The following is a 16,518-nucleotide window of genomic DNA, read 5'->3' as shown; positions in this document are numbered from 1 at the left end:
AAATATTTCCTGTTCAGAAATACCACACAGCTCAGGATTCTCTCTGCTGTTTTGTGGTATAGGACACAGTTTTCCACAGTTATCCTGATGACAGGTGAGCTCAGGCTTTAAAATATGGACTAACAGAGGAAAAGCAGGTCAGTAGCGCGTTATAGTTGGGTGGGGAACCAACTTCCAAACGTGCTTTACCTGCTGTAAAACTCCACGTGCAACCAGTGATATAACCGAGCTGCAGACTGGGAAGAAACTGCTCAGTGGAGACCATAAAGAGGCAGCGCTCACAGTGAAAGCCTCCATTACAAAATAACTAGACAATAAAAGCAGGCCCTCTATAACCTGCAGGCAACTTCTCCTCCAGCAGAGAAGTTATATCACTTTTATTACAGTCTATTACAACTTACTTGTATAATTTTGGTCATGATTTCTGTCAGTTATGATAACGTTGTGCTCTGAGATCCAGGTGCAGCAGGTCAAAGTAGGTAAAAATGTCTTCATTGTCTCTAACACATACGTTTGGCTAAACTCTGGATTTATGTACAACGTACTCGTGTGTCTCGCCCCATCGGACTTTTTTGTTTTTAACTAATGTCACCGATGATATGTTTTCAAGCAATTATTCTATTATTGAGAATAATGATTCAGCTGTAATAAACCTCAGTTATCCTTTAAAGTCCGAGACCGTCAGACACATAAACACACAGACAACAAAAATCACTTTCAACAAAAATAAACATTAGACGATGATTCTGCTGAAGAAACGAGACAAAAAAATGTACTAATAATCAATATGACATTTTGAAGTGAAAAACGTCAATGTTACTGAAATGATTATTAATTTTCGTGATCAGACCAACATGTGATAAAAAGCAGCTCTCTCATTCATTTGAATGGTGGCAGTTCGTCGAGGCAACACGGTCGTCCTGCAAGTTGAACCAGGTTCAACTTCATTCAGCAAGGCGCTGCGTCGGCCAATCACATACATACTAAAGAGACTAAAACTGAATCATGAACTTTAATAACTGCTGTCAGGAATCATTTTCAAACAAAACTAGACGATACAGGAAGAGTACAGATTGAGAAATGATTTGTATCATAAACATATACAGATCAATTCAATCCAAAATCTGAACTCTGGGAGGTGCTATAGTATTTTATTCTTTTATTCCAAGTGCAATAAGCATTTTCAACTCAAAATACTGAACCACAAACCTTGTTTCAGTGTTTTGTGCTTTGTTTTAGATGCTTAGATTTGTTTATTTGTGTACTGTTGTGTAATCCAGAGATATCCAAACATTATCCTCCCTCATTAAAACCTGGCACCTACATGGTTCACATATGTTCTACTAGTAGCAGCTTTAACTCTCTAACCCCCCAGATTTCTGTAGTCTTGTAGTCTTCAGTGACGCTGAGTCAAGTGACATCACTTGAGGCAATTTATCATATTTCTTGCAACTCCCACCGGAGCTACAAAAACCTTTTTGACATATGCAGCAGTGTTCACCAACACCTGGAAACAACCGTTTGTTTGTTTTTTAATCTCAGTGTTCTCTTTTTACCACATTTGTTATGTATCTCATTTGATTGATTACATGTTCTATTCTATTCTGGCATCTGAGCTTCCAGAGCGTCTACTAACATTTCTGCATGGAAAGTAACGTGTCAAAGATTTGTTTCAGTCCAAACACTATTCTCCACAGGCTCTGTCCACAGTCCAGCTGGTTTTTTCCTCCTCTTGTAGTGTAACTTCCAGACTGAATATACAGGAATCTATAAATCCTTGCAGAGCAATCTCTGAGTTCATACCAGCTGAGGAATGGATTCCCTTCCTCACTGACCTCCACAGTGTCACTAATCCTGTTCCACCGAGCTAAATCGCTTTCACCATCAGGTCTTTGAGTTCATGATACTCTGCTCAGTGGCACAGAGGGGTGAAGAGGAAAGCCTTAAGGATAGAATTACTGCTCCAAATGTTTGGAATATGTGGTTTTGCTACACAGTCATTACCCTCTATTCCATAAATGCACGCAATGTACATGTACAGTTCCAAAAATAAAGACTCTTTCAGGTCTACTGTGTAGTTAGTTCAGTTTTTTTCAGGTTTTTTGTACATGATTATGATGTTCACATTTCATCTTTACGCTTTCCCTATTCATTCAAAAACCTTTGAAAATTCTTAAAATGTTCTTTTCCTCCCACATGTGAACGTACAGCGAGGAGCGTCTGGAGAAAGACTCAGTTGACTTTGTACAAAACGCTGAGAATATAAAAGCAGCATACCTTGTCCCAGGCGACCTCCAGACAGGGCCTCCTTAGCAGTACCGAAGCCCAGCTCTCGACACACCACGGTAGCAGACAGCAGGTTCCAGTTGTCGTCACATATGGTGCCCCACTCTCCGTTTTTCAACACCTCCACTCGGCCCTCGCCTACGATGGCCCCGCCGCGCAGACGGACCAGCGGTTGCTGTGGAGGCAGAAAACAGACACTGTGAAAGACATCACTGTCAAAGCTAAGAAATCCACATTTCAAACGAGAAAGCCACATATTTAGGTTACTCTGGTTCTTTCAGAAAGTAAAAGACTCAGCTGAAAGTTTGCAACCTCAACTTTCCCCTCTGTGAGATGAGAAAGCTGAGGCAGCAGACTGGGTGGTTTCATGTTTATAGAACATGGCAGTATAACTGGTCTCCCATTAACTGTTTAGACAAACTGGAAGTGTTTCATTTTACAAGTAAACACATTAGTAGCACAGTTTAACCTGATTTACTGCTATTTGTATTCATAAAGTCTTAATGTGTGGGCTTCGTGTACACTTCCTCAAAACATATAAATTCATCATCCTGGAGAACAACACACTAAAAAAAGTGTATCCAATACACAAGTTATCAAATAGAGCATGATTTAAGGCTAACTATTCTACATAATATGTATAATAATTAATATAATTAGTTCAGGAATATACTGTATACTGTAGTTATTATCAAAGAAATGCTTGATTATATTAAACTCATAATAGAAATGACTGAAATTCTTAAGACAAAAAAGGTTCATTCAATTGATAAGAATAATTATATATATGGTTTCCAGGGAAACATGTTGAGTGTGCTCTGCTGCTTTCCCATATTACCCTCCAGAATCCTTCAAATTACTTTTAAGGCCTTACACAACGCGACTGCACCGCATCTGTCATGTATATCAGTGAGTTGCTGATCCCATTGAGGTCCACTGGGTCTCTTACGTCATTAGAATAAGAGCTGCTGGTTGTGTTGTGTGCTGTATGTGGTGACTGAGCAGTGTCACATCTCACAAAGCGTAGATACATTTGCAAGTCCTGCAAGGCATTAATGCACTGATGTTTGCTTTGATTGGTGAAATAATCAAAGAAGCAACAGGTAGATTAACAGGTAATGAAAATAATAATTAGTTGCAGCCCTACATGAATAAACTTAATGGTAAAACTGGGCAGTGCATATAAAATATGAGGAATATTCAGCTACAGTATATGCATTCGAGTATTCAACAAGTGACACAGAAGATTATTCGCACAAGCTGATAAACCAATATCTATAAGATCTGATGGGTATACATGTGTAAGATGAAAGTCAAATATCAGTATTAGTTCTATATGTTTTTGTTCTAAATGGTAAATATCTGGTTTCAGGTTAAAACTCCTCGGAGACAGACTGGCTGAGAGTGTTGAGAGGATTTGGGTTGTCGGGCATGCCACTTCCAGCCCGCCGCTCAGCTGTGAAGCGTGACAGAGAGCAGGCGAGCCCGAATCTCATGTCATAACATGGATGGAGTCACACAGACATAAATTCATGTCAGCTTAGTGCTCCTGTCACTGAAAACAATGGCTGAGAGTTTGTCCTGGCCTGATTTTAAAGTTGGTGTGCTTGTTTACAGACTGACTGAGTTTCATGACCCCTGGAGTCTTAAGACCTATGAAATGCCTTTTTAATCTTCTGTGTCTGTCAGTGGGGAAAAAAATCACTTTTTTACCCACAGTGGAAGTCAAAAGTCAGAATCAGGAAGAGAATAATAACTGTGGATCTGATTGGGATTAAAGCAAGGACTTACTAAAGGATTGTGCAAAGAAAAAGGCATTCCACTTCATTCCAGAGGTGTTGGACAGGGTTGAGGTCAGAGCACACCAAACTCAGAAAATCATTTCTTTATGGAGCTGGCTTTGTGCACGGGGGCATTGTCATGTTGAAACAGGAAGCTACCTACCCTTTCTTTCCAACATCCCCAGACCAGAAGAACATCAAAATATGTCCATAGTATCCACGTACGTAGTATATGTAAAAAGACTTAACTGACACGACACAGAATCCTGAGATGACTGCAGCACATTTCAGAGACATGAAGGGTTTGTTTGTATATTCAGCTTTCACTGCTGCACAACCAAGGCATCGTGTCAGAAAGAAGAGATTTTGAGCAGAGTGTGAACCGAGCCTAAGACAAGGAGCGATCAGCCTCTCGGGATTGGTATTATAACTTAAGAACACAATGCGAGCCACTAGCTAGCTCTGTTGGAAGGCTTGTTTGCACCATATCCTACGTTTCCTGAATTTGTTAGTGGAAAAAAAACAAAAAACAAACACTGAGTGCACTTTCTCTCAAGCATGTGAGGTGTACGCTCGAGGACACACGAGAAGAGTAAAAGTGAGCTGACTTTCCTTCCACTGTCCCAAGAATTTTACTACTTTATTCATGTTAAAATCCCAAGAAGACGATGATTCATTTTTTTATGAGAAGCATCCAAAGCATCTACAGCTGCTGCTCTCAAAGTGACACTGAGTACCGAAAGTCAGATTTGGCTTGACCAAAACATTTCATCACATTCATATACTGGCTTTGTTCTCCATCACCACAGATTCACTAACTAACACCAGTGTAAATGCCCTGTGAGATATTCATGTAAAGGTGTGCAGAGTGACTTTACCTCTTGTCTGAAGGCCTTCCTGAACCCAGACAGGGGGGTGGGGGAAAAGGCTCTGCCGGGAACGCAGCTCACCACCACAGGCAACCCTCCAGCACAGGTCTCGTTGGACTTCAGTGATGTCGCCTGACCCAGTTTACAGCTGGACAAATGGGCTTCGTTGCCGGTGCAGTTGACAGAGTAGTCCCAGTACGTGGGCTTTCTCCTGCGAGCAAACATCCTGGGCAGATGGTGGACAAGGAGAGGAGATGAATGAAGTCTTTGGGGGATGAACAGAACAGCATAGCATACCCACCACGCTATCACAAAGGCTACAAGTTAAAGCTGCACTAATATATATTTCTATATTAACAATGTGTCAAATGTCGATGTTAAAATGATCGCCAACTGTGCAGTTTACCTCACCTCTGCAGAGCGCGTTAGCTTCTTTAAGATCATTGTTTTGGGTTTAACGTTGGGTTCACGGTCATTTGTTTCATCCTCGTTTGCAACAGTGAGCAGCTGTTTTTGGCAGAAAAGCTCAGCTAAACCCGATTCACGCTGCCTGCTCAGCACCAAACAGCAGACAAACAAAGTTAGCGACTTGTCAGTTCTGATTTGTCAGTTCACCAGATTCCAAAGACTTCAAATGAAAGCTCTGTGTCTACTAGAGGTGTAAACAGGCGAGTTGTGATGCTTGTTATGGAGTTCTACATTTGCAACAAAATGACTAAACTGCATCAAGCACATAATTACATCTAGACTCATTTCTCAATTCATTTTAATACAATTTTTCACTTCAGGTTTGTAGCCTGAAATTTGTGAGCGGTGGAGAAAGTCGGACTTCAGTGACTTCATCGAGGGACTAAACCTGCTATTAAATTCATCAAGACATGATTAAACTGATCAGAACGCTTTACCATGACACCATAAACCTAGACAAGGACAACAACGTTAGCATATTGCATAATTAATTCCAGAAGTGAAAGGTTGGTCAACAGCTGGAGAGTTCACTGTCTTCCAGATGAACTTAAACAAACCGGGGTTAATGACACTCTTTCGGGCATGCTGGGATGTTAATCTCCTCCTCTCCATTTATTAGTGAACCCATGTTATGTATTTAATGAGCCTCATTTGCAGAACAGCATGTCCTATCCTTGTGTCTCCTATCTGAAGTGTACATGAAAAACTGGATTAAAATGGGACAGGCAGCATTTGTTTTTCATTTGGGAGCTGACGGGCTGCAGACTGGAAACCATCCAGGGCTAATGTGCTCCGCCGCAGCCAGAAGACTGGCTCTAGTGTCTCCTCAGCCGGGATGCGTATCAGACTGTTCACACGGAACAATGATTGAATTTCTGGTGGTCCTGCGGCTGTGAAAGTTGACTTGTCACCAAAATGTCTTAACCTAGCTGAAATGATGATTACACACTTGCACTGAAGTTGCATTTTTTAGCAGTTTCGTTAAAATTGAGTTCGTCTACAACACTTGAAATGAATGATAACGAGGGAGAACTCCACCAAATTCAAATGTCAGAGTCATTTTGAGTTGGCTACAAATTTTTAACAGAAAGCCTGTGATGCAAACGGAGGGTTTGGAGTTTGAAAGACAGGAATATTTATGAGACAGGAAGGTTTTAACAAAAGATGCTACTGAGTTACATCATAGGAAATGTAGGATCCAGCCTTTTTAGAGTCGAACCCAGAGATTTATTTGTGTTGAAAGGGGGGAAAGGGAGTCCTGCAGTAGACACCTACATAGGAAGCTTTTGATTTGTAGTTCAGATTATATCCATTGAAGGAACCCGTGCATGCAATCAGGACATATCAAGCTACTGTGCAATCACTGCTCTGACAGAGAAAAATGATCACAGTGAGCAGGTTTGCATGATATTTGGTTTCCAATAGCAAGTAATACCTGGACCAGAATCACTAATATGGATTCTGATACTTTTTTAAATTAAAAGTGGATAATATACTACTATGTTTAATGCATTAAATGTCATCATAAATCACAATCTTTTTACTGTTCTCTGTTAATCACATGAAGGATGGGTTCACATGTTTTCCAAGTCTACAATACTCACAGGGTCATACACGTTGAAACAACTTTGGTCACTTCAGTTTCATCCCTCTGTCTGTAAAAAGATCCCTTCTTAAGGCAATTTCAGTGTAAAGGATCCTGAGTCCTCTTCTAAAGTCCAGTTGAAGTTAAATGAAGCGTCAGTGCGTTAAACTTAGTCTTTTTAGTGCAAAATTCACTCTGTGTGCTTCAACTTTTTGAGGGAATCTCTTGGCATGCGTTCATTAGAGTGTTCTTGTGCCCAGAACGTGATTTAACTCGACACAGATCCTTTTTTGTTCTGTATCAATCCTCCTGAAGCCAGTATCACTACTCAAGACGAGACTGAGTATCAGTATCGATTCTTTTGGTGTCATCAAAGTGCACTTTAGCTATGGCGTTGCTAGGGCTTAACTTCACTTTCATGAGAACATTTTAATTTAGATCTGGTGCTCCTGAAGTGATTGTGGACAAAGCTAAACTAGAGGTTGCACAGAAGCATCAGCACAGAGTCAAACTGAGGATTATGAAAGAGCAGGGGCCGCTCTTGGCTGTGTGTCATCGCCGTTTCAAACGACAGCCTGTAAAAACACACTGCATGTTTCAAGGGGCTAAAGTGAGAGGAGGCTGACACGTAGATGGAAAGTTGAGGAGCCACCATGCTCTACTGTGGTTATCTAAAGCAGGATAAACTTGCAGCCCAGCAGACAGTAAATTCAAGGTTAACTTGAGTGCTGGAAGTTTTATGGCACACCGTCATTAACCTGCGGCTGCTTGGCTGCAAGCTTCTTCCTGTAAGCAATATTTAGATCCCTCAGCATTCGCTCACACATTACGACAGCTTTGTGGAATGCACTGATGTTTGAGTTTCAATGTATAACAGCTTGTGATATCAAGCATGCAATCTACACATTGGAAGGTGCACAAGTCAGGGTTATTTCTGTGTATTTGAACCCTTTAACACCTCCAGTACTTTTGTAATAGTCTGTCTTAAAGTTTTCAAAGGGTTATTAAACTGTTGGGCTACTAGACTGCTCCAGAGCAGGATCTAAGACCTAAAATCATATTTTAGTTGTAAACTCTGCTATCTACTATAAACATATATTTATATATCTCCAAAATTGTTGTTTTTCAGATATACTTAATAATTAAATCTTCCTTTATGGGTTCAGCTAAATAAACCAATTATAAACCTCTGGAATATCAAAAAATACATCGTTACTGTCTCATGAAAACTCGACTTTTTGAAGATACATGGTGTTAACAGGACAGAGATGAAATATTCATGTAACTTTATACAGTACATACCATAATAATAAGCACATTTAGGTCAGGGCCCTGATGAGCTGACTATGAAGTTTCATATTTTCAATGTCAGCTTGAGGTTGGAACAGTAACCCACCACACAGTCGCACAACTACACTGACATCACTCAGTGCAGCTGACATATCAAGTGAGTCAGTTTCAGTCAATTGACACGAGGTCACGTAGAGAAAAGACAGCTGACCAAGTCTGGATCACCGACCAAGCCAACCACGTAGGTGACTGCCCCACGGCCCCAGACGTTCAGAGCACCGAGGCTCCTACAAGCCTTTCTAGTCAATCTTTCTGTAAGAACAACAGATCAAATGACTGTGAGTGCTGTGAGAGGGCTCGCTCGCTGTGATCGTCTCACTCTGTAGTTCCCATCAGCTCTATACAGCTTTTCACTGTCAACAATTGAAAAATCAGTAGTAAACCCACCGTACACTGGCTGGCCAGCAGCTAACAGCAGACAGAGAGAGTTAGCGACTAGCTAGTGAACCAATGGACTTTTTTCTCAGAAGTTCATGAAAAGCAAAACAGAGCTAGAAGGAGAGGAAATATTGGAGTATTTTTTGTTTTATCCATTCAGAAATACAACTCCAAAAGAATGCTAATCTTGTTCAGTGTCAGCTGGTTGCAAATGTTTATTTAACTAGCGAGCCAATATATCCAACTTGACACTAATGAATACAAAAGTTCCTGAAAACCAAACAAACATGGATGCCTCATATCAGTCAAAAACTGACGTTTAATGTAATAAACCCAAACTTAATAATAATGGTGTTATACTGTTAATTCACAGTGTTACTCTGTAATCACATGTTAACGCTTGCAAGTCATTAACATGGGAATCTTTCCCATGTTTATCATCCATCTAATATGACATGAACGGCAGCCATGTTGCCGACCTGCACTGACTAAATAGCAGCACTGAAGCACAGATTTGAAGCCAACACATAATGTGTAAGTGGATGTGTTGGGGTTTGACCAACAACAGTTACATCAGTGTCTACCATACATTTTTAGACCGTTCACCTCACTTTGACTCATGTTGTTGTAGTAATGGATGGCCGGGAGCTCGTTAGCTCTTCAAGAAATGGAAACGTAACCAAATCCAGACAATCTGGGTCTTTCATGTGTTTGCATCCAAGTGAGGCACAGAGGGCGACTGGTTAATATGTAATTTGTGGGTTTGGTAAAGAAAAGGGAAAAAAACAGGTCAGAGTTGACCATCTGCCAACTCCCCAGAGGCAAGATTTGCCATTATCCAACAACAAACCCATTCACCCGAGTCACAGCATCCAGTTGGTGGCCTCACTGTTCCAAAATACCTTATGACACCATGAATTGTAGAAGAAGTGGCCACTAGAGAATCAAACCCTGAATCGTCTGCTCTTGGAACTGCACAGGACCACACATAATGCAGAGGAATACTCACTTGTAGACTCTGGCATTGTACTTCCTCTCCCCGGGGAAGCCAAACATGCCACAGATGACTCTGCTGTTAAACTGGTTCCAGTCTGCATTACAGATCTGCTTCCATTTACCGCCATCCTTGACCTCCACATAGCCCTCTGTCACCGGGATACGCTTACGGTAGGATGACAGGATGGCTCGAATGCGCACGTCCTCCACTTGGATATCAAGGCTCTGTGGAGAAGAAATCGCAGAGTGAACACATAGATCAGGAACCGTAGAGTACATGGCAAAGATAAAATGTATGCCTGTTTATCTTACCGACATGTAATTTGTCATAGAAACTGTGTATATGTGTTTGTGAGTAATTCATTTTGAAACATCAATCAATCAATCAATCAATCAATTTTTATTTATATAGCGCCATATCACAACAGAAGTCATCTCAAGGCACTTTTCACATAGAGCAGGTCAAGACCGTACTCTTTAATATACAGAGACCCAACAATTCCCCCATGAGCAAGCACTTGGCGACAGCGGTAAGGAAAAACTCCCCTTTAACGGGTAGAAACCTCAAGCAGACCCCGGCTCTTGGTGGGCGGCCATCTGCTTTGACCGGTTGGGTTGAGAGAGAGAAAGAGAGAGGGAAAGGGGGAGGGGGGACAGAAGAAAAAAAATCACAACAACAACAACAACAAGCACGAGCAGCAACAGCCAGGGAAGGATGCCATCAGGACTGTGAAGGACCGCGAAGGTTCGGCCCGGGACTCAGCTTTTCCTGTGAGATGAGAAAGCACAAAAAACTCCGGGGAAGAAGCAAAGTTAGTGACATGCATTGATGTTACATGAATGCATACAGATGGAGAGGAGGAGGAGGAGAGAGGAGCTCAGTGCATCATGGGAAGTCCCCCAGCAGTCTAGGCCTATAGCAGCATAACTAAGGGCTGATCCAAGGCGAGCCTGGTCGGCCCTAACTATAAGCTTTATCAAAAAAGGAAAGTTTTAAGCCTACTCTTAAACATAGAGAGGGTGTCTGCACCCCGGACCGAATCCGGTAGATGGTTCCATAGAAGAGGAGCCTGATAGCTGAAGGCTCTGCCTCCCATTCTACTTTTAGAGACTGTAGGGACCACCAGTAAGCCTGCATACTGGGAGCGCAGTGTTCTAGTGGGATAATACGGTACTATGAGCTCTTCAAGATATGATGGTGCCTGACCATTAAGGGCTTTGTAAGTTAGGAGAAGGATTTTAAATTCTATTCTAAATTTAACAGGAAGCCAATGTAGTGAAGCTAAAATGGGAGAAATGTGGTCTCTTTTTCTAGTTTTAGTCAGAACACGTGCAGCTGCATTCTGGACCAGTTGGAGAGTCTTTAGAGACTTGTTAGGGCAGCCTGATAATAAGGAATTGCAATAATCCAGCCTAGAAGTAACAAATGCGTGAACTAGTTTTTCTGCATCTTTTAGGGACAGGATGTGCCTGATTTTTGTGATATTACGTAAGTGAAAAAAGGCAGTCCTTGAGATTTGATTTATGTGGGAGTTAAAGGACATATCCTGATCAAAGATAACTCCCAGATTCCTTACGGTGGTGCTGGAGGCCAGGGTAATGCCATCCAGAGTAGCTTTATCATTAGATAATGTGTTTCTAAGGTGTTTAGGGCCAAGCATAATAAATATATATATAAACATATATTCAAATAATGTTTTGGTCCATTTCTGTATAATTAACATATGCTCATTTTAAGTCTTTTTCTTTCATTTTCTGGCCAGATGGAACTACTGAAACTGAAACTGATGTAAACATGTCATACATCACGTCTGTCTGACTGCGTTTCCTGTGTTACATAATGTGTAATCAAACAACTTTACCCCCCCGCCACCCCCCCCACCCCCGTCCAGCCTGTAAGCACTGCTGCTCAGCTCTGCGTGTAATGCTTGTAAATCTTCTCCAGATTGCTCAAACATTTTTACAGTCAATCACCTTATTAATGCTAAACACCATGACGGCCTGGCTTTACAGCCAGTATATAAGGTATCAAAGGGTTTCCACGGTAACCTAGGAAAAATGCACAAGCACAGCATTGTGAGTATATGTGCAGTAAGAGGTAATTAAGACACCAACAGTTCTTTCCAGACTGCTCAAACTTCTGAGAAAGAACAGCAGAAGTTTAGTGACGTGTCCTTATAGTTTTCACTTTAATAACACCAGAAACATTTGTTATGTTCCTTCTAGATTGTAAGCTTGCGTTCCATGTGGAAACATTTGTACACACTATGTTAAATGACAAATGCTGAGCTCCTTAGAGCCACGACTGGTAGAATTTTTATGTGATAATATTCCATTGCTGTCGTCCACAGTGTCTTTGTGGACACTACCACTGGATGATGCCAAAAATATTCAAATTCTTCAAGTAAGAAGAACGGTCACTTAAGGTCAATTCATGCTTCCCGCATCTGCGTGGCTGCGAGGGTCCACGTGGATCCGCGTCACAGAAATTTCATCATCTGCCCAAGTCCGTAAGGTGAGGACTGTGCAATCACGCCAACTGCACATGCGCTAGAAAAGCAGACAGGAACGCTTGTCTCATACCTGCCAATATTTTCATATTTACACTGGATCAAAATAATACTGTAATGTGAAAGGAGTTCCTCATAGTGATGAACCCATGGAGAGTTATCACCCAGTTATACTGCATCTATTAGCTTAACTCATTTCAAACTTTACTGTTTTTGCTTCACTTTCATTACTGTCATCAACTACTTTCTTTTTGCTCTGTTAAACCCACCGGATGCTGCCTGTCCAGCACCAAAGAGCAGACAGACGAAGTTAGTGAACAAACACAGTGGAGCATTTAGCAGCTAAAGATCCAGGTATTTTAGACTTAGTGGAGCCCAAAACAGTGCTAAAAGGAGAGTGAATATCAGACAGTTAGAAACACAATTCCAAATGAATGCTAATGTTGCTGTGTGCTGCTAGTTGTGTGAACAGGCAACTCTTTTATAAGGTGATGATATTTCAGTGTTATAAATAAAATCAATTGATGCCACTTCAATTGTATAAAAACTCCACCTTCACTACTTGCGAACAGCGTAGGAAGTCACCCCTGCAAACTGTAAACCTACATTAGACAGAGTCCAGAGTCAGCTACATGTGTATTACCGTTTCAGCTGCTACAAATTCTTATTCAGGGAAACAGTAGTGGCTTACAGTAAATTACAAGCATGTGCTGAAGTATTAGCATGGAGCCTTCTTTCACTCAACATAGTCTGTACTCCAGTAGGTCCCTGTCCAGTTCTGAGCATCCTCAGGGCATCCTCCTAAACCCAGCAGGGTGTCTTCTGTACATATGTATAAAATATCAGTATACTGGAGACACATGGATGATTTTGGTGTCTATTATCTGTTTAGGTAGGCTGACCAATCCAACAACTCTGATAAACCAGTCAGGAATGTATGTATGGTTTATCAATGTAAGCATAAAGGAAAGTAGTCTGAGCATCTAAGCAAACTGCAGTCAGGAGGCTGTTAAATGCAGTTAGTGTGAGGCCGTCAAAATCAACTCAGAGCCTTTCCACTCTGACTTTTTTCAGGGATTAAATAAATATTTTCCTCTCCCATAGACCAAACCCACATTCTTGTGCTACGTGACAGCACGCACTGAGGAGAGGGAGCCCTGGATGGGAGAGAATATGTCGGCTTGCCCAACAGATGGGCTGGTAAAGATTCCTCTCATATACAGCCAAGGAGACCTAGACATCAAATAATGAGAAAGGAGGGTTTCCTTAATTGGCATTTGCCTCCAGGGCAGATCAGATGCCACCAGAGTGAAAACTATAAATCACCAGTCTTTCTATCCTCTGCTATTTTCTCCCAGAGATAACCACATTAATCAGTCTGGTCCGATGCAACGAGCTCTGGACTGCAGAGGATGTAAGACTGTATAAGGGCTGAAATCATGGAACATGATAATGACTGGAAATGTGGCGATGGTGACCTTGTCTGGATTTACTGAATATACAGTACGTGACTCGGTGGCAGGCATGCAAAAAACAAGTTAGAGAGTCGGCAGTGCAAGGAAATCCAGACTGGCTAAAGTGGACACTACAATGATCACTTGGCCCCAAATCTTGGTGAGTTAAACAGCATCCCTGCCAGACCTCACTTTTCTCTGCATATATGAGAGCTTATATAAGAATCTGAAAAAACTACAGCTATTTTTTTAGTTGGTTTTGAGGTCAGCACATGAGAGACTCAACTTGTTCTTGGCTCACGTGCCAGTTTCCCTTCATTCCTTTCCCATCCCATTTAATTTCTCTTAATTAATTTCCTGTTTAGAGTCCAGATCGTCCTCACGTGTCTGTTTGCAGACAAAAAAAAAAGAGATTTCTAACATGTGTGTCTTGTTTCACCACACTCCGGGGAAGGGGGCCTTTCCTGAGTCTTCACTTGTCCAGGAAGAAAAGTGGCACAGATGGAAAAGCCATTAGTGGGATGAGTTGTACAGGAGAGGTGAAGGGGCCCCTGATATGTTGCAACTCAGCCCTTTTCACAGAGGTTAATCTGAGGTTGGTCTACACATATTCTACCTCAAAAGTTCCTTTATTGCTCCAAACTCCAGTTACTCTATTTCCTCTTGAGCTGCTACAGAATGTGTTCGACCTCCTTTACCAGCTAGTCACCAACTTTGCTGTTTGGTGCTGGGCAGCTAGAAACACAGTGTGTTATTAGAGCTTCTTCAATGAGAACACCTGCCTGTTGCTTTTAGAAACAACAATACATTTGCTGGCTGTAAAACTAAAACAATAAGCTGAAAGATGCTAAAATGCTCCATAGAGCCAAGAGGATCTGCAAACTCTGTAGGTTTGTCTCTATAAGTGACCCATTTCATATAAAAACATTGATTAGTGCACCATTGCAGAAAAGACTGACATCAGTGAATACTAAATAACTACACAGAAGTGCTCGGAAGATGCTAGTGCCTGGAAGATGGAAGTGCTCGGAAGCCATTTATTATGAGAACCAGATGAAGATACTTTGCATTGAATGTAATTCACTGGAATTACTCAGAAATGATCCTCAGCATCCAGACTTTGTTTAACCAAAACATGCTGCTATGATTTATGGCTGCAATAAGAAAGTACTGCCAGCTTGTTTAGGCACCATAGCACATAAATATACAGAAAACTTTCACTGGGGAACAAGCTATGAATCACATCACATTTTTTATGAAGAGTAAAAATAAATAAATGAATGACTCAAACAATGTTTTATTGACAAAGCTACACTATAATCAATCCCTTAGTCTGTTCCGGCAAATATAAACCATAATGCAAACCACCGTTTACAGTTTTTTAATCGAAGCAGATCAATATTTGTTCAATATTACCATGATGGATGATGGAGGTGAATGTAGAAGAACTGACTCTTAAAAACTCCACATCATCAGTTAACCGAGTCGACCCTCAGTCCCATGGGCAGCTGGTGATTACAGACACGTCTCTGAATGAACACTACACGCTACATTATGGTTTGATTGGCCCAATGGTAAACGATTTGTTATGTAATGTAAGAACAGTAAGTTATTGGTGCCAGGGCTGCAATCTCAAGATGAGATATTAGTAGAATAAACGTGTTAAAGTGAGTCTTGTAACTTCTTCTGAAACAACAAACTCCACCGTCTTCTGATGAGGTGCTGTGAGTTCACTTCCTGCTTTACTTTTGTAATAAAATCAATATGGTTATATACTAAAACACACTTGGAGAAGAGTCATACAGTCAGCAAACTGACTTAGTGACAACTGATGAAGCAATATCTCTCAAGGGTTTGCTAACGTTGGCTAACAGTAGCCGTATTAAGCTACCAAGTAAGACTGTAGCAGCAAAGGTCCTAACTGTACTGAATTCATTGATAGTGTGTTTTATTACTTATGACTTCAACTTTCCAAAGGTTACATAGTCTCGCTTTAAAAAAGACTCTAAATAATCATAAATAATAGAATAATAATGTTTTAAAGGATAGGCTCAGATTTTTTAAGTCTGTCTTGATACAATACCTGAATACCCATATATACACTGAAAGACTTACTGGTCCCAGTTATCTTTTGTCTTGTTCATACTGGCAGTGAAGAATTACCTCAAGTCCACTATAAGAGATGGGGAACAAAATCCACAGTCCTCAGTATGTGGAAAAATGCATTTTCCTATTGTATTCATAAATGTATTCTTAATTTCATACTAGCTAAAAGCCTCAAGTAACATGAGGCTTCTGGTTTTTGATTAAGACAAATTAAGTGGATATCTTTCAGAGTTACAGTCCTTTTAGTGTGAAATGAAGTAAAGAAATATCTTTTCCTGTTTTTTTGGAATGGAAAGATTCCTGTTGCCCTCGACTTCCTGTTAATCAGGAAAGTGGAACTGTTTAGTTGCAACAGTATCAAACAGAGCATTTAAGTTCTATTACTGCTTCCTCTCTAAGATGGAATGACAACATGCCATTACAAAGAGGCTAGTCTTGATATAGATTACTGCAGTCAATGAACTACCAAAGATAATCACGCTGTTCTCTGTTGGCGACACTGACCGAAAGGGCGATCTTTGAGAACTGTATGGCCTCATTTACACTTGTCATTTGAAGTGTTTCATATCCAGATAAAATACAGATGCTATTCAATACACTTTCATTTACACATTTTTTGTGTCTCTGTTGGCCAAATCACAAATTTGAGCTGCATACATGTGAGAGTAAGCCCCCCCACCACTCCAGAAGGTGGTGGTAAAACACCAGCGGAAGAATAATGTGAACTTTAGGAGT

The 16,518-nt window shown here is 40.9% G+C and overlaps 1 protein-coding gene across 1 annotated transcript in view; it reads right to left on the bottom strand.

The window, feature by feature from the left end:
* loxl2b (lysyl oxidase-like 2b) overlaps nucleotides 1-16,518 on the bottom strand; it is a 41,418-nt gene that overhangs the window by 10,030 nt on the left and 14,870 nt on the right. The window contains exons 4-6 of the mRNA XM_067601703.1: nucleotides 9,727-9,938; nucleotides 4,946-5,162; nucleotides 2,278-2,461 (exon numbers count right to left, since the gene is read on the bottom strand). Coding sequence (XP_067457804.1) covers nucleotides 2,278-2,461; nucleotides 4,946-5,162; nucleotides 9,727-9,938 — 613 coding nt within the window. The remainder of the gene's footprint in view (nucleotides 1-2,277; nucleotides 2,462-4,945; nucleotides 5,163-9,726; nucleotides 9,939-16,518) is intronic.

This window comes from Thunnus thynnus, chromosome 2 (genome assembly GCF_963924715.1).
Source record: "Thunnus thynnus chromosome 2, fThuThy2.1, whole genome shotgun sequence".
Taxonomy (NCBI): Eukaryota; Metazoa; Chordata; class Actinopteri; order Scombriformes; family Scombridae; genus Thunnus; species Thunnus thynnus.
Note: the sequence above shows the minus strand (reverse complement) of the source record. Positions and strands in the feature narration are given on the sequence as shown.